The sequence below is a fragment of the Nipponia nippon genome, unplaced genomic scaffold (genome assembly GCF_047370975.1).
Source record: "Nipponia nippon isolate SJK-2023a ecotype South Korea unplaced genomic scaffold, ASM4737097v1 scaffold_38, whole genome shotgun sequence".
In the NCBI taxonomy this organism is placed as follows: domain Eukaryota; kingdom Metazoa; phylum Chordata; class Aves; order Pelecaniformes; family Threskiornithidae; genus Nipponia; species Nipponia nippon.
In genome coordinates, this window is record NW_028262356.1 from 2,001,329 (window position 1) to 2,022,038 (window position 20,710).

Here is a 20,710-nt window from a genome sequence, read left to right on the forward strand (position 1 = left end):
TATAAGGCAGCGGCGCGCGCGGGAGGGGGCGGGGTTTTGCATACATTAGCGTGTGGCTCCGCCCGCCCCCTCCCCGCGGGCCGCGGCCGGGGATGGAGCGGGGCCGGGGCCGGGGCCGGAGCGGCGGGGCCGGGGGTTTTGGGGGGGCCGGGGGGTTTGGGGGGGCCGGGGGGACCGGGCCCCCCCCCGAGAGGCTCCGCCTGGTCGTGCTGGGGGGCGGCGGCGTCGGGAAGAGCGCGCTGAGCGTCCGCTTCGTCCAGGTACGGGGGGATTCCCCCCCCCCCCAAACCAGGGGCACCCCCCCCCCCCAAAACTGGGACACCCCCCTCCAAACCGGGACCCCCCCCAAATTGGGACCCCCCCAAAACTGGACACCACCCCCAAACCAGGGCCACCCCCCCAAAACTGGGACACCCCCCCCATAACCGGGACCCCCCCCCCAAATTGGGACCCCCCCCAAAACTGGACACCACCCCCCAAACCAGGGGCACCCCCCCCCATAACCGGGACCCCCCCCAAATAATTGGGACCCCCCCAAAACTGGACACCACCCCCCAAACCAGGGGCACCCCCCCAAAACTGGGACACCCCCCCAAAATTGGGGCACCCCCCCATAACCGGGACCCCCCAAAACAGGGACCCCCTCAAACTGGGACACCCCCCAAACTGGGACCCCTCCCCGAAGACAGGACCCCCCCAAACCAGGACCCCCCAAAACAGGGACACCCCCCCAAAACTGGGACCCCCCCCCAAAATGGGGACACCACCCCCAAACTGGGATTACCTCCCAAAAACTGGGACACCCCCTCCCCCCCCAAACCGGGACCCCTCCCCGAAGCCAGGACCCCCCCAAACCAGGGACCCCCCCCAAAACTGGGGCACCCCCCTAAAACCGGGACCCCCCCAAACTGGGATTCCCCCCGAAACTGGGGCACCCCCCCCACAATCGGGACCCCCCCAAACCGGGACCTCCCCCACAAAACCGGCCCCCCCGGGGTACCCCCAAACTGGGACCCCTGACCTGAGCCCCCCCCAGGCCCCCCCCCCAAACTGGGAGCCACCACCAAAACCGGGACCCCCAAACTGGGGACTGGGAAGCCTGGGGTCCCCCCCCCAGTTTGGGGGCTCAGGCACTGGGAAGCCTGGGGGTCCCCCCAGTTTGGGGGTTCAGGCCCCCATCTCACCCCCGTGCCCCCCCAGTTTGGGGGCTCAGGCACTGGGAAGCCTGGGGGTCCCCCCCAGTTTGGGGGCTCAGGCACTGGGAAGCCTGGGGGTCCCCCCCAGTTTGGGGGTTCAGGCCCCCATCCCACCCCAGTGCCCCCCCAGTTTGGGGGCTGAGGCACTGGGAAGCCTGGGGGTCCCCCCCAGTTTGGGGGTTCAGGCCCCCATCCCACCCCCGTGCCCCCCCAGTTTGGGGGTTCAGGCACTGGGAAGCCTGGGGGTCCCCCCCAGTTTGGGGGCTCAGGCACTGGGAAGCCTGGGGGTCCCCCCAGTTTGGGGGTTCAGGCCCCCATCCCACCCCCGTGCCCCCCCAGTTTGGGGGTTCAGGCACTGGGAAGCCTGGGGTCCCCCCCCCAGTTTGGGGGCTCAGGCACTGGGAAGCCTGGGGGTCCCCCCAGTTTGGGGGTTCAGGCCCCCATCTCACCCCCGTGCCCCCCCAGTTTGGGGGCTCAGGCACTGGGAAGCCTGGGGGTCCCCCCAGTTTGGGGGTTCAGGCCCCCAACCCACCCCCGTGCCCCCCCAGTTTGGGGGTTCAGGCACTGGGAAGCCTGGGGGTCCCCCCCAGTTTGGGGGCTCAGGCACTGGGAAGCCTGGGGGTCCCCCCAGTTTGGGGGTTCAGGCCCCCATCTCACCCCCGTGCCCCCCAGTTTGGGGGTTCAGGCACTGGGAAGCCTGGGGTCCCCCCAGTTTGGGGGTTCAGGCCCCCATCCCACCCCAGTGCCCCCCCAGTTTGGGGGCTGAGGCACTGGGAAGCCTGGGGGTCCCCCCCAGTTTGGGGGTTCAGGCCCCCATCTCACCCCCGTGCCCCCCCAGTTTGGGGGTTCAGGCACTGGGAAGCCTGGGGTCCCCCCCAGTTTGGGGGTTCAGGCCCCCATCCCACCCCAGTGCCCCCCCAGTTTGGGGGCTGAGGCACTGGGAAGCCTGGGGGTCCCCCCCAGTTTGGGGGTTCAGGCCCCCATCTCACCCCCGTGCCCCCCCAGTTTGGGGGTTCAGGCACTGGGAAGCCTGGGGGTCCCCCCCAGTTTGGGGGTTCAGGCCCCCATCCCACCCCCGTGCCCCCCCAGTTTGGGGGTTCAGGCACTGGGAAGCCTGGGGGTCCCCCCCAGTTTGGGGGCTCAGGCACTGGGAAGCCTGGGGGTCCCCCCAGTTTGGGGGTTCAGGCCCCCATCTCACCCCCGTGCCCCCCCAGTTTGGGGGTTCAGGCACTGGGAAGCCTGGGGTCCCCCCCAGTTTGGGGGTTCAGCCCCCATCCCACCCCCGTGCCCCCCCAGTTTGGGGGCTGAGGCACTGGGAAGCCTGGGGGTCCCCCCCAGTTTGGGGGTTCAGGCCCCCATCTCACCCCCGTGCCCCCCCAGTTTGGGGGTTCAGGCACTGGGAAGCCTGGGGGTCCCCCCCAGTTTGGGGGTTCAGGCCCCCATCCCACCCCCGTGCCCCCCCAGTTTGGGGGCTGAGGCACTGGGAAGCCTGGGGGTCCCCCCCAGTTTGGGGGTTCAGGCCCCCATCTCACCCCCGTGCCCCCCAGTTTGGGGGTTCAGGCACTGGGAAGCCTGGGGGTCCCCCCCAGTTTGGGGGTTCAGGCGCCCATCCCACCCCCGTGCCCCCCCAGTTTGGGGGTTCAGGCACTGGGAAGCCTGGGGGTCCCCCCCAGTTTGGGGGTTCAGGCCCCCATCCTACCCCCGTGCCCCCCCAGTTTGGGGGTTCAGGCCCCCATCTCACCCCCGTGCCCCCCCAGTTTGGGGGTTCAGGCACTGGGAAGCCTGGGGTCCCCCCCAGTTTGGGGGTTCAGGCCCCCATCCCACCCCAGTGCCCCCCCAGTTTGGGGGTTCAGGCACTGGGAAGCCTGGGGTCCCCCCCAGTTTGGGGGTTCAGCCCCCATCCCACCCCAGTGCCCCCCCAGTTTGGGGGTTCAGGCACTGGGAAGCCTGGGGGTCCCCCCCAGTTTGGGGGCTCAGACACTGGGAAGCCTGGGGTCCCCCCCAGTTTGGGGGTTCAGCCCCCCATCCCACCCCAGTGCCCCCCCAGTTTGGGGGTTCAGGCACTGGGAAGCCTGGGGGTCCCCCCCAGTTTGGGGGTTCAGGCCCCCATCCCACCCCCGTGCCCCCCCAGTTTGGGGGCTCAGGCACTGGGAAGCCTGGGGGTCCCCCCAGTTTGGGGGTTCAGGCCCCCATCCCACCCCAGTGCCCCCCCAGTTTGGGGGCTCAGGCACTGGGAAGCCTGGGGGTCCCCCCCAGTTTGGGGGTTCAGGCCCCCATCCCACCCCAGTGCCCCCCCAGTCCTACTTCGTCCCCGACTACGACCCCACCATCGAGGACTCCTACACCAAGCTCTGCGCCGTCGACGGGGTCCCCGCGCGCCTCGACAGTGAGTGGGGGGGGGGGGGAGGGTCCCGGGGGGGGGGGTCCCCCGACTCCTGGGTCCCCTGTGGCATTTTGGGGGACCCCCCCCCCCCCCCCATTTTCCCGGCAGTCCTGGACACGGCGGGGCAGGAGGAATTCGGGGCGATGCGGGAGCAGCACCTGCGGGCGGGGGACGGCTTCCTCCTCGTCTTCGCCATTAACGACCGTGGCAGGTAATGGGGGGCCCCCCCCAGCACCCCAAAACTGGGGGGGGGGGGGGCCTCACGTTCCCTTGAGCCCCCCAAAACCCTGTCACCCCCCCCCAGCCCCAATTGCCCCTGGAAACCCCAAAACGCTCCCCTCGCACCCCAAAACCTGACCCGGATGCGGCACAGAGCACCCCAAAACGTCCCCAGCACCCCAAAACTGGGGGGGGGGGGCCCTCGCGTTCCCCTGAGCCCCCCAAAACCCTGTCACCCCCCCCCGGCACCCCAAAACTCCCCCTTTGCACCCCAAAACCTGGCCCGGATCCGGCACAGAGCACCCCAAAACGTCCCCAGCACCCCAAAACTGGGGCGGGGGGGGCCCTCACGTTCCCCTGAGCCCCCCAAAACCCTGTCACCCCCCCCAGCACCCCAAAACGCTCCCCTCGCACCCCAAAACCTGGCCCGGATGCGGCACAGAGCACCCCAAAACGTCCCCAGCCCCCCAAAATTGGGGGGGGGGGGGCCCTCGCGTTCCCCTGAGCCCCCCAAAACCCTGTCACCCCCCCCAGCACCCCAAAACTCCCCCTTTGCACCCCAAAACCTGACCCGGATGCGGCCCAGAGCACCCCAAAACGTCCCCAGCACCCCAAAATTGGGGGGGGGAGTCCTCACGTTCCCCTGAGCCCCCCAAAACCCTGTCACCCCCCCCCCGGCACCCCAAAACTCCCCCTTTGCACCCCAAAACCTGCCCCCGGAGCCCTCACGCAGCCCTCAGCACCCCAAAATCCCCCCGCCCTGATCCCTGATCCACCTGTGAGCACCCCAAAACCTGCCCCTGCCCCCCCACAGCCCCGAGCACCCCACCCCCCCCCGACACCCCCAAACCCCTCTCACGGGCCCTGTCTCCCCCCCCCAGCACCCCCAAACCCGCGCTGAACACCTTCGCACGGCCCTGAGCACCCCAAAATTCCCCCCCAGCACCCCCAAACCTGCCCCCACTCCCCTCCCCCAGCCCCGGACCCCCCCCCAGCCCCCCCAAACCTGCCCCTGCCCCCCATTCCCACCCCCAGCCCCCCTATTCCTGCCCCCAGACCCCCCAAACCTGTCCCCAGCCCCCCCATTCCCACCCCCAGCCCCCCAAATCTGCCCTGCCCCCCCATTCTTGCCCCCAGCACCCCCAAACCTGCCCCCAGACCCCCCATTCCCACCCCCAGCCCCCCAAATCTGCCCTGCCCCCCCATTCTTGCCCCCAGCACCCCCAAACCTGCCCCCAGACCCCCAATTCTTTCCCTGGAGCCCCAAATCTGCCCCCAGCCCCCCATTCCCACCCCTGGACCCCCCAAACCCTTCCTGCCCCCCCATTCCCACCCCCAGAGCCCCCCAAACCTGCCCCTGCCCCCCATTCCCACCCCCAGACCCCCCCAAACCTGCCCCCAGCCCCCCAATTCCCACTTCTGCCCCTCCAAACCTGCCCCTGCCCCCCCATTCCCACCCCCAGACCCCCCCAAACCTGCCCCAAGCCCCCCATTCCCACCCCTGGACCCCCCAAACCCTTCCTGCCCCCCCATTCCCACCCCCAGAGCCCCCCAAACCTGCCCCCAGCCCCCCAATTCCCACTTCTGCCCCCCCACACCTGCCCCTGCCCCCCCATTCCCACCCCCGGACCCCCCAAATCTGCCCCTGCCCCCCATTCCCACCCCCAGAGCCCCCCAAATCTGCCCCAAGCCCCCCCATTCCCACCCCTGGACCCCCCAAACCCTTCCTGCCCCCCCATTCCCACCCCCAGAGCCCCCCAAACCTGCCCCTGCCCCCCCATTCCCACCCCCAGAGCCCCCCAAACCTGCCCCCAGCCCCCCAATTCCCACTTCTGCCCCCCCCCCCAACCTGCCCCTGCCCCCCATTCCTGCCCCCAGACCCCCCAAATCCTCCCCCAGCCCCCCCAAACCTGCCCCCAGCCCCCCATTCCCACTCCTGGACCCCCCCAAACCTGCCCTGGACCCCCCATTCTTGCCCCCAGCACCCCCAAACCTGCCCCCAGACCCCCAATTCCTTCCCTGGAGCCCCAAATCTGCCCCCAGCCCCCCCATTCCCACCCCTGGACCCCCCAAACCCTTCCTGCCCCCCCATTCCCACCCCCAGAGCCCCCAAACCTGCCCCTGCCCCCCCATTCCCACCCCCAGACCCCCCCAAACCTGCCCCCAGCCCCCAATTCCCACTTCTGCCCCCCCCAAACCTGCCCCTGCCCCCCATTCCCACCCCTGGACCCCCCAGCCCCCCCCAACCCGCCCCCCCCAGTTTCGGGGCGCTGCCGGCGCTGCACGCCCAGATCCTGCGGGTGAAGGACCGGGACGACGTCCCCACCGTCCTGGTGGGCAACAAGGCCGACCTCCTCCCCCAGCGCCAGGTACCCGGCCCCCCCGGGACCCCCCGGGACCCCCCACAGCCCTGGGACCCCCCCAGACCCCCTGGGAACCCCCTGGAACCCCCTGGGACCCCTCTCACCCCAGGGACCCCCAGGACCCCTCGGGACCCCCACAGCCCTGGGACCCCCCAGGGACCCCCTGGGACCCCCCCAGACCCCCTGGAACCCCCGGGACCCCTCTCACCCCAGGAACCCCCGGGACCCCCGGGACCCCCCACAGCCCTGGGACCCCCAGGGACCCCCTGGAACCCCCTGGGACCCCCCACAGCCCTGGGACCCCCCAGGGACCCCCTGGGACCCCCCAGACCCCCTGGGACCCCCGGGACCCCTCTCACCCCAGGGACCCCCCAGGACCCCTCGGGACCCCCCTCATCCCTGGGACCCCACCCCACCCCTGAGTCCCCCCTGGGACCCCCAACTCCTTGGGACGCCCCCTGGGACTCCCCGGGACCCCCTGGGACCCCCCCCAGCCCTGGGACCCCCTTGAGACACCCCCCCCCCCCCCCCCAGCCCTGGGACCCCCCCGCAACCCCCAGACCCCCTGGGACCCCCTGGGATCCCCCCACACCTGGGACCCCCCCGGGACCCCCACACCCCCCGGACCCCCAGAACCCCTGGGACCCCCCGGGACCCCCACAGCCCTGAGACCCCCCCCCCCCCAGGGACCCCCCACACCCCTGGGACCCCCGGAACCCCCCTGACCCAGCCCCGTTTCCACCCGGAGCTGAAAAGGGAAGGACCGGAAGTCTCGCTCCCCCGCCGGGCCCAAACCAGGAAGTCCCGCCCCCATTGGCCTGGCAGCCATCTTGGATCCACTCAGAACAGGAAGTCCCGCCCCTATTGGCCCAGCGGCCATCTTGGATCCACTCAGAACAGGAAGTCCTGCCCCTATTGGCCCAGCGGCCATCTTGGATCCACTCTAAGCAGGAAGTCCCGCCCCTATTGGCTCGGTGGCCATCTTGGATCCACTCTAAACAGAAAGTCCCACCCCTATTGGCCCAGCGGCCATTTGGATCCACTCTAAACAGGAAGTCCCGCCCCTCTCAGCCCGGCAGCCATCTTGGATCCACTCAACCCAGACACCCCTCCCCCCAGCAGCCGTCTTGAGCCCCCTCCCCACACTGACCACCCTTCCGGCGGCCATCTTGGAGTCTCACCCCCTCGCCCGGAGGCCGGGTGATGGCAGGAAGGGGGGATGGGGGTGGTGCCAAGCCACACCCCTCCCCCCCAGCCACCGCTCCCCTCCCCCCCCAGGTGCCGCGGGAGGAGGCGCAGGCCTTCGCCCGCCAGAATCGCCTGCGCTACCTGGAGGCCTCGGCCAAGACCCAGCTCAACGTCGACGAGGCCTTCCACGAGCTCGTCCGGGCCGTCAGGTGGGTGCGCACCCCCCCCAAAAATCCTTGGGGACCCCCCCAAAAATCCCTGGGGACACCCCCCCCCCCCCCCCCCCAGCTTCACCCCTCCCCCCATCTGTGTTTGCTCTCCCGCAGGCGTTTCCGGGAGCAGGAGACCCCCCGGCGCTGCCCCCTCCCCCCGCGGCAAGGACCCCCCGCTGCCCCTGCGCCCTCCTCTGACCCCCCTCCCCCCCCCCGAGATTTTGGGGGGGGCTGGGGGGGGGGGGTAGACACCTCAATATACATCCAGGGGAGCCCGCGCCCCAAATCTGGGGGGCAAACAACCCCTCCCCAGACCCATGGGGGGGGGGAGGGCAAAGACCCCCCCCCCATCCTACTTTTGGGGGGGCCACTTGCTGACCCCACCCCCCGGACCCTCCATTTTGGGGAGCCCCTTTTTGTAGACCCTCCCCCAACCCTCTTTTAGGGCCCCCCCTTCTTTCAGCCCCCCCAATCTTATTTTGGGGACCCCCCCCTCCTTTCAGACCCCCCCCCAAAGACCCCCTCTTTGGGCACCCTCTTTTTACACCCCTCCCCCAGGCTCCTCTTTTGGGGTCCCCCCCTTTCCCAGGGGTCTCCAACCCCCCAATTCGGGGTCCCCAGGGCCCCCCCTTCTTTTCTACCCCCCCCAACCGATTTGGGGGGCTCCCTCCTCCACGGGACCCCCTAAATCCTCCCAAGAACCCCCCTCCCCCCCCCCCCAATTCGGGGTCCCTCCCATCTTGGGGGGCCCCGGGACCCCCCTCCTTCACCGCCCAACCCCCACCCCTCCACTTTGGGGTCCCGCTCCCCAATTTGGGGTCCTGCTCCCCCACCCCCCTATTTTTTTTTGGGGGGGGGGGGCCCCCCCCAGCTTTGCTCGACACCTCCCCCCCCCCCCGGGGGGGGGACACGCACACACGCCCCTCCCCCATCGGTATCACGAGTTTTGGGGGGGCCCCTGTGCCCCCCCCCCAGCTGCTGTAAATACCACCCCCCCCCCAACTGGGGGGGGGGGGGGCACCCACATATTAAAGTGCCTTAAAGCCGGCGTGCACACGCGTGTGCGAGGGGTCACGCGTGTGCGAGGGGTCACGCGGGGGCGGGGGGAGGGGCGGGGGGGTGCGCGTGTGAGGGGCAGCTTGGGGGGTGCAAGTCCCGTCCCCCCCCCCCCGAAAATGGGGGGAGACGCCCGAATCTGAGCCCCTCCCCCCAAGTCTGAGCCCCCCAAAATCATGGGAACCCCCATTCCCATGAGCCCCCCAAGTCGTGTGAGCCCCCAAATCTGAGCCCCCCAAATCTGAGCCCCCCCAAATTGTGGCCCCCCCAAATCTGAGCCCCCCCGAAATCTGAGCCCCCCCAAATCGTGGGACCCCCCAAATCTGAGCCCCCCCATCCCACAAGACCCCTCCTGAGCCCCCCAAATCTGAGATCCCCCCACATCGTGGGACCCCCCAAATCGTGGGACCCCCCCAAATCCGAGCCCCCCCCCAAATCCGAGCCCCCCCCCCCCATCGTGGGACCCCCCAAATCCGAGCCCCCCCCCCACATCGTGGGACCCCCCCCCAAATCCGAGCCCCCCCAAATCCAAGCCCCCCCCCCCCATCGTGGGACCCCCCCCAAATCCGAGCCCCCCCAAATCCGAGCCCCCCCCCCCATCGTGGGACCCCCCCAAATCCGAGCCCCCCAAATCCGAGCCCCCCCCCCATCGTGGGACCCCCCAAATCCGAGCCCCCCAAATCCGAGCCCCCCCCCATCGTGGGACCCCCCCCAAATCCGAGCCCCCCAAATCCGAGCCCCCCCCCCCATCGTGGGACCCCCCCAAATCCGAGCCCCCCCAAATCTGAGCCCCCCCATCGTGGGACCCCCCCCAAATCCGAGCCCCCCCCCAAATCCGAGCCCCCCTCCCCCATCGTGGGACCCCCCCAAATCTGAGCCCCCCCCAAATCCGAGCCCCCCACACATCGTGGGACCCCCCAAATCCGAGCCCCCCAAATCCAAGCCCCCCCCCCCCCATCGTGGGACCCCCCCAAATCCGAGCCCCCCCCAAATCCGAGCCCCCCTCCCCCATTGTGGGACCCCCCAAATCCGAGCCCCCCCAAATCCGAGCCCCCTCCCCCATCGTGGGACCCCCAAATCCGAGCCCCCCCACACATCGTGGGACCCCCCCCCAAATCCGAGCCCCCCCCAAATCCAAGCCCCCCCCCCATCGTGGGACCCCCAAATCCGAGCCCCCCCAAATCCGAGCCCCCCTCCCCCATCGTGGGACCCCCCCCAAATCCGAGCCCCCCCCCCCCCCAAATCGTCCGAGTCCCCCCATTCCCATGAGCCCCCCCCCTCCAAATCATGGGACCGCCCCCCAACCCTGAGCCCCAACCCCCCTCCAACCCCTCCCCCCCCCGTGCCCCCCCCCGGGACCCCCCCCAAAAACGAGGACGACTCGGGAACGATAAAAAGGTCTCGGCAACACCCACGACACGGCCCGACACGATACACCGTAGAAAAGGGGGGGCACGGGGGGGCCCCCCGCCCCCCCCCCCCCGCCCGCCCCACCCCCCCCACCCCCGCCCCGGGGTGGGGGGGGCCCGGATTGGGCGATTTGATGGGGGAGGGGGGCATCGGCGTGGGGGAGGGGGGGGGGGGGCGGGGGGGCGGGGCCCCCAATATATATAATAATAATTATAATAATAATTAAAAAAAAAAATTGAAATGAAACAAAAAAATGGGGGGGGGCAAATTGCGGGGGGGGGGGGAATCTGCCCCCGGGGGAGGGGGCAAATTACCCCTGGGGGGGGTAAATTACCCCGGGGGAGGGGAAATCTGCCCCTCGGGGGGGGGGGGGGGTCCCCCGGGGGGGTAAATCCAGCCCCCCGGGGGGGGGGGGGGGGTCCGCCCCCGGGGGGGGGGTGGGGTGCCCCCGGGGGGGTGGTGGGGGGTGGCAAATTGCCCCATGGGGGGGGGGGGGGGGGAAGTGCCCCGGGGGGGGGGCAAATGTGCCCGGGGGGAGGGGCAAATCTGCCCGGGGGGGGTGGGGGGATCTGACCCGGGGGGGGGGGGCAAATGTGCCCCGGGGGGGGGGGCAAATCCGGCGATACAATATGATACATAGAGACTTTGACCCTATACACTATATACATCCCCCCCCTTGGGGCCCCCCGAAACCCCGGGGGGGGCGGGGGGGACCCCCTGAACCCCCCCCCCCCCAATTTATCCAGATGGGGGGGGGGGGGCGACTTGGCAATAAATAGCTCATGGGGGGGCGGCGGGGGGGCGGTGGTCTTTTTTGGGGTCCCCTCCCCCCTTGGCGTGGGACCCCCCCTTTTTTTTGACACCCCCCTCAATATTTATATACAGGACCCCCCCCCGGGGGGGGGGGGGGGGGGGATGGGCTGGTCCCTATGGGGGGGGGGGGGGCAAAAGGGGACCCCAAATTCTGCCCCCCCCAAACCCCCCCCCATTCCTTGCCCTGGGGTGGAGTGGACCCTTGGGGGGGGGGGCGGGGGGGGGGGACCCAGGCATTCGGGTGCCCCCCCCAAAACGGGGACCCAGGGGGTTGGGGGGCCCCCCCCCCCCCCCCCAAAAAAAAAGGGGGGGACCCCGGCGTTGGGGCCCCCCCCGGACGGAGAATGGAGGCTACTAAATAGACATTTATACATATATATATAAATAAGGGTTCTCCGCGGGGGGGGGCCTTTTTTTTGGGGGGGGGGGGGTCCTGGGGGTCCCCACTTGCCTCTGTCAATGCCCATGGGACCCCCCGTGTGTCCCCCCCCCCAAAAGAGGGGTTCTGGGGGGGGGGCACCCCCTTGGGGGCTGGCCCCATGCTGGGGGGGGTCCCCAATTCTGGGGGGGGGGGGGGTGTCCTCGGGGGGGGTCCCCAAGAGGGCGGGGGGGGGGGGGGGGGTGGCACCCCAATGGTGGGGTGTCCCCATTTTGGGGGGGGGGGGGGGGCCGTCCCCAAGGCTGTGTCCTTGTCCCCATTTGGGGGGAGGGGGGGTCCCTGTCCTGGGGGGTCCCTGTCCCCATTCTGGGGGGGGGAGGGGGTGTCCCCATCCCCTGGGGGGGTCCCCAGGGAATGTCCCCATCCGGGGGGGGGCAAGGGGGGGGGGGGTGTCCCCAAGGGGGTCCCCAGGGAAGTGTCCCATTCCTGGGGGAGGGGGGTCCATCCCCATTCCGGGGGGGTCCGTCCCCATTCCTTGGGGGGTGGGGGGGGGTCCATCCCCATTCCTGGGGGTGGGGGGGGGGGGTCCGTCCCCATTCCGGGGGGTCCGTCCCCATTCCTGGGGGAGGGGGTGGGGGGTCCGTCCCCATTCCTTGGGGGGTGGGGGGGGTCCACCCCCATTCCTGGGGGTGGGGGTGGGGGGGGGGGGGTCCGTCCCCATTCCGGGCCGCACGTCACCGTCCCAGGGGGGCGTCCCCATCCTGGTGGGGGGGGGGGTGGGGTGTGCCCCCAAGGAAGCGTCCCATTCCGGGGGGGGCGGGGGAGGGGTCCATCCCCATTCCAAGCTGGAAGCCCCCATCCCAGCGGGGTGTCCCCGTCCCCGGGGGGAGGGGGGGGGGGGGGGGCGTCCCCGGGTGGCCCCCCCCCCCCGTCCCCGGGGCGGCTCAGGCGCACTTGGTCTGGGCCTGGGCCAGGAGGTCGCTGAAGGAGTCGAAGAGGCGCTCGAGCCAGGCCTGGTTGCGCATGCACTGCTGGACCACCTCCTCCTGCCCCAGGTCCTCGTCCTGCCCCTCGATGGCCGTCGTCTGCGGGGGGAGGGGGGGGGACACACACGGACGGGCCACCGTCACCGGAGGGGAGGCGTCCCGCGTGTCCCCTCCCACCCCCCCCCCCACCCCCCAACCTCGGGGAAAGGGGCGGAGGGGGCCGCCAAGGTGGCCACCGGGAAAGGGGGAGGCCAGCGGGATGGGGTGTGGGGACAGGGAGGGTCATTGTGATGGAGGGGGCCACCATCGCGAAGGGGATGGCCACCAGGATGGGGTGTGGGGACAGGGAGAACCATCGTGATGGAGGTGGCCACCAACATGGCCACCATCACGAAGGCAATGGTCACCATCACGAAGGGGATGGCCACTAGGATGGGGTGTGGGGACAGGGAGAACCATCGTGATGGAGGTGGCCACCAACATGGCCACCATCACGAAGGGGATGGCCACCAGGATGGGGTGTGGGGACAGGGAGGGTCATCGCGATGGAGGGGGCCACCATCGCGAAGGGGATGGCCACCAGGATGGGGTGTGGGGACAGGGAGGGTCATCGCGATGGAGGGGGACCACCATCGCGAAGGGGATGGCCACCAGGATGGGGTGTGGGGACAGGGAGAGCCATCATGATGGAGGTGGCCACCAACATGGCCACCATCATGAAGGGGATGGCCACCAGGATGGGGTGTGGGGACAGGGAGAACCATCGCGATGGAGGGGGCCACCATCGCGAAGGGGATGGCCACCAGGATGGGGTGTGGGGACAGGGAGAGCCATCATGATGGAGGTGGCCACCAACATGGCCACCATCATGAAGGGGATGGCCACCAGGATGGGGTGTGGGGACAGGGAGAGCCATCATGATGGAGGTGGCCACCAACATGGCCACCATCACGAAGGGGATGGCCACTAGGATGGGGTGTGGGGACAGGGAGAACCATCGCGATGGAGGGGGCCACCATCATGAAGGGGATGGCCACCAGGATGGGGTGTGGGGACAGGGAGGGTCATCGCGATGGAGGGGGCCACCATCGCGAAGGGGATGGCCACCAGGATGGGGTGTGGGGACAGGGAGGGTCATCGCGATGGAGGGGGCCACCATCGCGAAGGGGATGGCCACCAGGATGGGGTGTGGGGACAGGGAGAGCCATCATGATGGAGGTGGCCACCAACATGGCCACCATCACGAAGGCAATGGTCACCATCACGAAGGGGATGGCCACTAGGATGGGGTGTGGGGACAGGGAGAACCATCGTGATGGAGGTGGCCACCAACATGGCCACCATCACAAAGGGGATGGCCACTAGGATGGGGTGTGGGGACAGGGAGAACCATCGCGATGGAGGGGGCCACCATCGCGAAGGGGATGGCCACCAGGATGGGGTGTGGGGACAGGGAGAGCCATCATGATGGAGGTGGCCACCAACATGGCCACCATCATGAAGGGGATGGCCACCAGGATGGGGTGTGGGGACAGGGAGAGCCATCATGATGGAGGTGGCCACCAACATGGCCACCATCACGAAGGCAATGGTCACCATCACGAAGGGGATGGCCACTAGGATGGGGTGTGGGGACAGGGAGAACCATCGCGATGGAGGGGGCCACCATCACGAAGGGGATGGCCACCAGGATGGGGTGTGGGGACAGGGAGGGTCATCGCGATGGAGGGGGCCACCATCACGAAGGGGATGGCCACCAGGATGGGGTGTGGGGACAGGGAGAACCATCATGAAGGGGATGGCCACCATCACGAAGGGAATGGCCACCAGGATGGGGTGTGGGGACAGGAGATGGAGGTGGCCCCCATGATGGCCACCAGGAAGGCGATGGCCACCACGGGGGAGGGGTGTAGGGACAGCAACGACCACCGCGAAGGGGATGGCCACCATCATGGCCACCATCATGGCCACCATGGGGCTGGGCTTGGGGACACGGGGGGTGGTAGGGTCTGGGTTGGGGACATGGGGACACGGGGGGGACACGGGGGGACACGGGGGGGACACGGGGGGTGTGTGGCCGGGGTTGGGGACATGGGGACACATGGGGACATGGGGGGGGACATGGGGGTCTGGGTTGGGGACACAGGGGGATGGGGGGGACACGGGGGGGACAGGGGGACACGGGGGGACAGGGGGACACGGGGGGGACAGGGGCGTCAGGGTTGGGGACATGGGGACACATGGGGGGACGGGGGGACAGAGGGGGTCTGGGTTGGGGACAGGGGGACACGGGGGGGACAGGGGGACGCGGGGGGGACAGGGGGGCGGGGGGGACAGGGGGACATGGGGGGACAGGGGGACACGGGGGGGACAGAGGCGTCAGGGTTGGGGACATGGGGACACATGGGGGGATGGGGGGGACATGGGGGTCTGGGTTGGGGACAGGGGGACACGGGGGGGACAGGGGGACACGGGGGGACAGGGGGACACGGGGGGGACATGGGGGTCTGGTTTGGGGACAGGGGGACACGGGGGGGACAGGGGGACACGGGGGGGACATGGGGGTCTGGGTTGGGGACAGGGGGACACGGGGGGGACAGGGGGACGCGGGGGGGACAGGGGGCGGGGGGGGACAGGGGGACATGGGGGGAGCATGGGGGACACGGGGGGGGACAGAGGCGTCAGGGTTGGGGACATGGGGACACATGGGGGGATGGGGGGGACATGGGGGTCTGGGTTGGGGACAGGGGGACGTGGGGGGGACAGGGGGACACGGGGGGGACAGGGGGACACGGGGGGGACATGGGGGTCTGGGTTGGGGACAGGGGGACACGGGGGGGACAGGGGGACACGGGGGGGACATGGGGGTCTGGGTTGGGGACAGGGGGACGCGGGGGGGACAGGGGGACACGGGGGGACAGGGGGACGCGGGGGGGACAGGGGGACACGGGGGGGACATGGGGGTCTGGGTTGGGGACAGGGGGACGCGGGGGGGACAGGGGGACACGGGGGGGGACAGGGGGACGCGGGGGGGACAGGGGGTCTGGGTTGGGGACAGGGGGACACGGGGGGGACAGGGGGACGCGGGGGGGACAGGGGGACACGGGGGGGACATGGGGGTCTGGGTTGGGGACAGGGGGACGTGGGGGGGACAGGGGGACACGGGGGGACAGGGGGACACGGGGGGGACATGGGGGTCTGGGTTGGGGACAGGGGGACGTGGGGGGACAGGGGGACACGGGGGGAGAGGGGGACACGGGGGGGGGGACATGGGGGTCTGGGTTGGGGACAGGGGGACACGGGGGGACAGGGGTACACGGGGGGGACAGGGGGACACGGGGGGGACATGGGGGTCTGGGTTGGGGACAGGGGGACGTGGGGGGGACAGGGGGACACGGGGGGGACAGGGGGGGGGACACGGGGGGGACATGGGGGTCTGGGTTGGGGACAGGGGGACACGGGGGGGACAGGGGGACACGGGGGGGACACGGGGGGGGACACGGGGGGGACATGGGGGTCTGGGTTGGGGACAGGGGGACACGGGGGGACAGGGGTACACGGGGGGGACAGGGGGACACGGGGGGGGACATGGGGGTCTGGGTTGGGGACAGGGGGACGTGGGGGGGACAGGGGGACACGGGGGGACAGGGGGACGCGGGGGGGACACGGGGGGGGACATGGGGGTCTGGGTTGGGGACAGGGGGACGCGGGGGGGACAGGGGGACACGGGGGGGGACATGGGGGTCTGGGTTGGGGACAGGGGGACGTGGGGGGGACAGGGGGACACGGGGGGAGAGGGGGACACGGGGGGGACATGGGGGTCTGGGTTGGGGACAGGGGGACGCGGGGGGGACAGGGGGACACGGGGGGGACAGGGGGGCGGGGGGGGCCGCACCTCGTCCTTGCAGCGCAGGAAGGTGTGGTACTTGTAGTGGTGCAGCGAGTGGTAGAGGGGGTAGAAGAAGGACTTCTCCACCTCCACCTTGAACTCCTGGGGGGGGGGGCACGGGCTCAGCCCCCCCAAAGCCCCCCCCCAGGGACCCCCCCATCCCCCGGGACCCCCAGGGACCCCCCAGGGACCCCCGAGACCCCCTGGGACCCCCCCAACACCCCGAGATGCCCAGGGACTCCTGTGACCCCCCCCAAGACCCCCTGGGACCCCCCAGGACCCCCAGGGACCCCCCCAGGACGCCCCAGGATCCCCACAACCCCCCTGGGACCCCCCAAGACCCCCGGGACACCCCAGGATCCCCACGACCCCCCAGGACCCCCCAAGACCCCCCCAGAGACCCCCAGGAACCTCCAAGACCCCCCAGGACCCCTCCAGGACCCCCAAGACCCCTCTAGAACCCCCCATGACCCCCCACGACCCCCCCAGGACCCCTCAGGGACCCCCCAAGACCCCCCAGGACCCCCCCGGACCCCCAGGGACCCCCCAGGACCCCCCCAGGACCCCCCCAGGACCCCCATCCCTGGGCCTTGCCTACTCTTCTCTTCACCTCACTGAGGGTTTTGCGGTTGTAGGGACCCCCAGGACCCCCCAGGACCCCCCGGGACCCCCCAGACCCCCTCAGGGACCCCCTCGGGGACCCCCAAGACCCCCTAGGACCCCCCAGGACCCCCCGGGACCCCCCAGGACCCCCAAGACCCCCCCAGGACCCCCCCAAGACTCCCCATCCCTGGGGTTTGCCCACGCTTCTCTTCACCTCACTGAGGGTTTTGCGGTTGTAGGGACCCCCAGGACCCCCCAGGACCCCCCTAGACCCCCTCCAGGACCCCCAAGGCCCCCCAGGACCCCTCCAGGACCCCCCCGGGACCCCCCCGGGACCCCCGTACCTGGGGTTTGCCCACGCTCCTCTTGACCTTGCTGAGGGTTTTGCGGTTGTAGGGCTCCCCGCCGGGGCGCAGCTTCACCAGCGACTCCCCGGGCTCGGCGTGCAGCTGGGGGAAGGTGTGCAGGGCCTCCTGGGGGGGACACGCACCCCGTCACCGCCGGCACGGGGACACCGGGGGGGACACCCCCTCACCGGGGGCATGGGGACACCCACAGACACCCCATCACCGCCGGCACGGGGACACTGGGGGGGACACCCCATCACCGGGGGCATGGGGACACCCACAGACACCCTGTCACTGCTGACACGGGGACACCGGGGGGGACACCCCGTCACCGGGGGCATGGGGACACCCACAGACACCCTGTCACTGCTGGCACGGGGACACCGGGGGGGACACCCCGTCACTGGGGGCATGGGGACACCCACAGACACCCCGTCACCACCGGCACAGGGACACCAAGGGACACCCCCTCACCAGGGGCATGGGGACACCCACAGACACCCCGTCACGGGGACACCGGGGGGGACACCCCGTCACCGGGGGCATGGGGACACCCACAGACACCCCATCACCGCCGGCACGGGGACACCGGGGGGGACACCCCGTCACCGGGGGCATGGGGACACCCACAGACACCCTGTCACTGCTGACACGGGGACACCGGGGGGGACACCCCGTCACCGGGGGCATGGGGACACCCACAGACACCCTGTCACTGCTGGCACGGGGACACCGGGGGGGACACCCCGTCACTGGGGGCATGGGGACACCCACAGACACCCCGTCACCACCGGCACAGGGACACCAAGGGACACCCCCTCACCAGGGGCATGGGGACACCCACAGACACCCCGTCACGGGGACACCGGGGGGGACACCCCGTCACCGGGGGCATGGGGACACCCACAGACACCCCATCACCGCCGGCACGGGGACACCGGGGGGGACACCCCGTCACCGGGGGCATGGGGACACCCACAGACACCCTGTCACTGCTGACACGGGGACACCGGGGGGGACACCCCCTCACCGGGGGCATGGGGACACCCACAGACACCCCGTCACCACCGGCACAGGGACACCAAGGGACACCCCGTCACCGGGGGCATGGGGACACCCACAGACACCCCATCACGGGGACACCAGGGGGGACACCCCGTCACCGGGGGCATGGGGACACCCACAGACACCCCATCACCGCCGGCACGGGGACACCGGGGGGGACACCCCGTCACCGGGGGCATGGGGACACCCACAGACACCCTGTCACTGCTGACACGGGGACACCGGGGGGGACACCCCGTCACCGGGGGCATGGGGACACCCACAGACACCCTGTCACTGCTGGCACGGGGACACCGGGGGGGACACCCCGTCACCGGGGGCATGGGAACACCCACAGACACCCCATCACGGGGACACCAGGGGGGACACCCCGTCACCGGGGGCATGGGGACACCCACAGACACCCCATCACCGCCGGCACGGGGACACCGGGGGGGACACCCCGTCACCGGGGGCATGGGGACACCCACAGACACCCATCACCGCCGGCACGGGGACACTGGGGGGGACACCCCATCACCGGGGGCATGGGGACACCCACAGACACCCTGTCACTGCTGGCACGGGGACACCGGGGGGGACACCCCCTCACCGGGGGCATGGGGACACCAGGGGGAACCCCCCAGCCCCACAGCTGCCGCCCCAGCCCCATAGCAACCCCCCCAGCCCCATAACTGGACCCCCAGCCCCATAGCAACCCCCCCAGCCCCATAACTGGACCCCCAGCCCCATAGCGACCCCCCCCAGCCCCATAACTGGTCTCCCCCAGCCCCATATCATCCCCCCAGCCCCATAGCGACCCCCAGCCCCATAACTGGTCTCCCCCAGCCCCATACCGACCCCCCAGCCCCATAGCCGGCCCCCCCAGCCCCACAGCATCCCCTCCCAGCCCCATAGCCGGCCCCCCCAGCCCCATAGCGACTCCCCCAGCCCCATAACCGGACCCCCAGCCCCATAACTGGTCCCCCCCAGCCCCATAGCATCCCCCCAGCCCCATAGCGACCCCCCCAGCCCCATAGCCGGCCCCCCCAGCCCCATAGCGACCCCCCCAGCCCCACAGCATCCCCCCCAGCCCCATAACTGGTCCCCCCAGCCCCATAGCCGGCCCCCCAGCCCCATAACTGGTCCCCCCAGCCCCATAGCATCCCCCCCAGCCCCATAGCGACCCCCAGCCCCACAGCATCCCCCCCAGCCCCATAACTGGTCCCCCCAGCCCCATAGCCGGCCCCCCCAGCCCCATAACTGGTCCCCCCCAGCCCCACAGCATCCCCCCCAGCCCCATAACTGGTCCCCCCCAGCCCCATAGCGACCCCCCCAGCCCCACAGCATCCCCCCCAGCCCCATAACTGGTCCCCCCAGCCCCATAGCATCCCCTCCCAGCCCCATAGCGACCCCCCCCAGCCCCACCTGCAAGGAGGGGTTGAGCGTCACCCGCTTGAGGACCTTCTTCTTGTGGTCGTTGAGGATCCCGTCGATCTTGCGCATGGGGGGCAGGTAGAGCTCATCTGGGGGGGGGGGAGGGGCCGCGTTAGGGGGGCGGGGGGGTCCCGGTGGGGGGGGGGGGGGGTGTCCCAGGGTGGGGGCGGGGCCCTCACCGTTGGTGTCCTCCAGCGCCTGGATCATGTCGGGGTCGAGGGCGGTGCTGACCAGCATCTCCACGTAGCTGCGGTACATCTCCTTCATCGCCCGCGTGTTCAGCACCCGCCCCGCCGGCGCGCGCTCTGCGGGTGCCAGCGCCCCTTTAAGGCGGAGCCACGCCCCTCCGACAAGCCGCGCCCCCCCCCGAACCAGAAGCCCCGCCCTCAAAATGGATCCCACCCCATGGCAAGGGGGGGGGGGGGGGCATCCCCCAAAGGGAGGCCATCGCAAGGGGGGGGCCCCCTTTAAATGGGAGCCCCGCCCACAAGAGAAGCCCCGCCCCTTCATATGGAAGCCCCGCCCCTTTATCTGGGAGCCCCGCCTCTTTATCTGGGAGCCCCGCCTCTTATTATAGGCACCATCATCCAATAGGATGCGTCCTCCTGCCTTAATAAGGAGGGGGGCGCCTTTAAAATTGAAGCCCCGCCCACAAAGGGGGAAACCACGCCCCTTTTAGAAGAGCCCCGCCCACAAGGGGAGCACACCTCTTTTATCAGAGCCCCGAAACCACGCCCCTTTAGCAGCACCCCGCCCAATGGAATGGCTCCTCCTTGCTTTAAAGAGCCCGGCCCCTTTTAGCAGAGGCCCCGCCCACGAGGAAAGCCACACCCACAAGACGTCCCGCCCCCGTAAGAGCTCCACCCATAACATAACCCCACCCCTTCCTATACAGGCCACGCCCCCTACAAAGCAAGGCGAGGCCTCTTTAAATGGGAGCACCGCCCATGAGGCCCCACCCCTTTAGCGCTGAGCCCCGCCCACAGAAATAACCCCGCCCCTTTTAAACGGGAACCCCAAATCTGCTGGAGGCCCCCCCGCCGCCCAGGGAGCGTCGCCCCTTTAAGAGCACCCCAAAACCCCCCAGGGCCCCCCCAATCCCCCCTCCCGCCCCCCCAGGGACCCCCCAAACCCCCAGGGCCCCCCAAAATCATCAGGGACCTCCCCAAAACCTCCAGCGCCCCC

At 70.7% G+C, this 20,710-nt stretch overlaps 2 protein-coding genes across 4 annotated transcripts in view; one reads left to right on the top strand and one right to left on the bottom strand.

The window, feature by feature from the left end:
* Nucleotides 1-62: 62 nt before the first annotated feature.
* RRAS (RAS related) lies at nucleotides 63-7,759 on the top strand. Its single transcript, XM_087772946.1, is given in 7 exon segments — nucleotides 63-260; nucleotides 3,495-3,582; nucleotides 3,688-3,790; nucleotides 6,059-6,167; nucleotides 7,440-7,558; nucleotides 7,676-7,692; nucleotides 7,695-7,759. Coding segments are annotated over 7 exon segments (669 nt in total). The 5' UTR covers nucleotides 63-92.
* Nucleotides 7,760-11,990: 4,231 nt separating this feature from the next.
* The window catches only part of PRR12 (proline rich 12), a 41,238-nt gene continuing 32,518 nt past the window's right edge, over nucleotides 11,991-20,710 (bottom strand). The window contains exons 10-15 of one of the 3 annotated variants that reach the window (XM_087773155.1): nucleotides 19,705-19,830; nucleotides 19,517-19,614; nucleotides 17,042-17,170; nucleotides 16,101-16,196; nucleotides 12,161-12,304; nucleotides 11,991-12,113 (exon numbers count right to left, since the gene is read on the bottom strand). In XM_087773155.1, coding sequence (XP_087629281.1) covers nucleotides 12,164-12,304; nucleotides 16,101-16,196; nucleotides 17,042-17,170; nucleotides 19,517-19,614; nucleotides 19,705-19,830 — 590 coding nt within the window. In that variant the 3' untranslated portion in view covers nucleotides 11,991-12,113; nucleotides 12,161-12,163. Of the gene's footprint in view, nucleotides 12,114-12,160; nucleotides 12,305-16,100; nucleotides 16,197-17,041; nucleotides 17,171-19,516; nucleotides 19,615-19,704; nucleotides 19,831-20,710 lie in introns of those variants that run through there. The other 2 variants (XR_015707934.1, XR_015707935.1) reach the window with 2 other exon arrangements.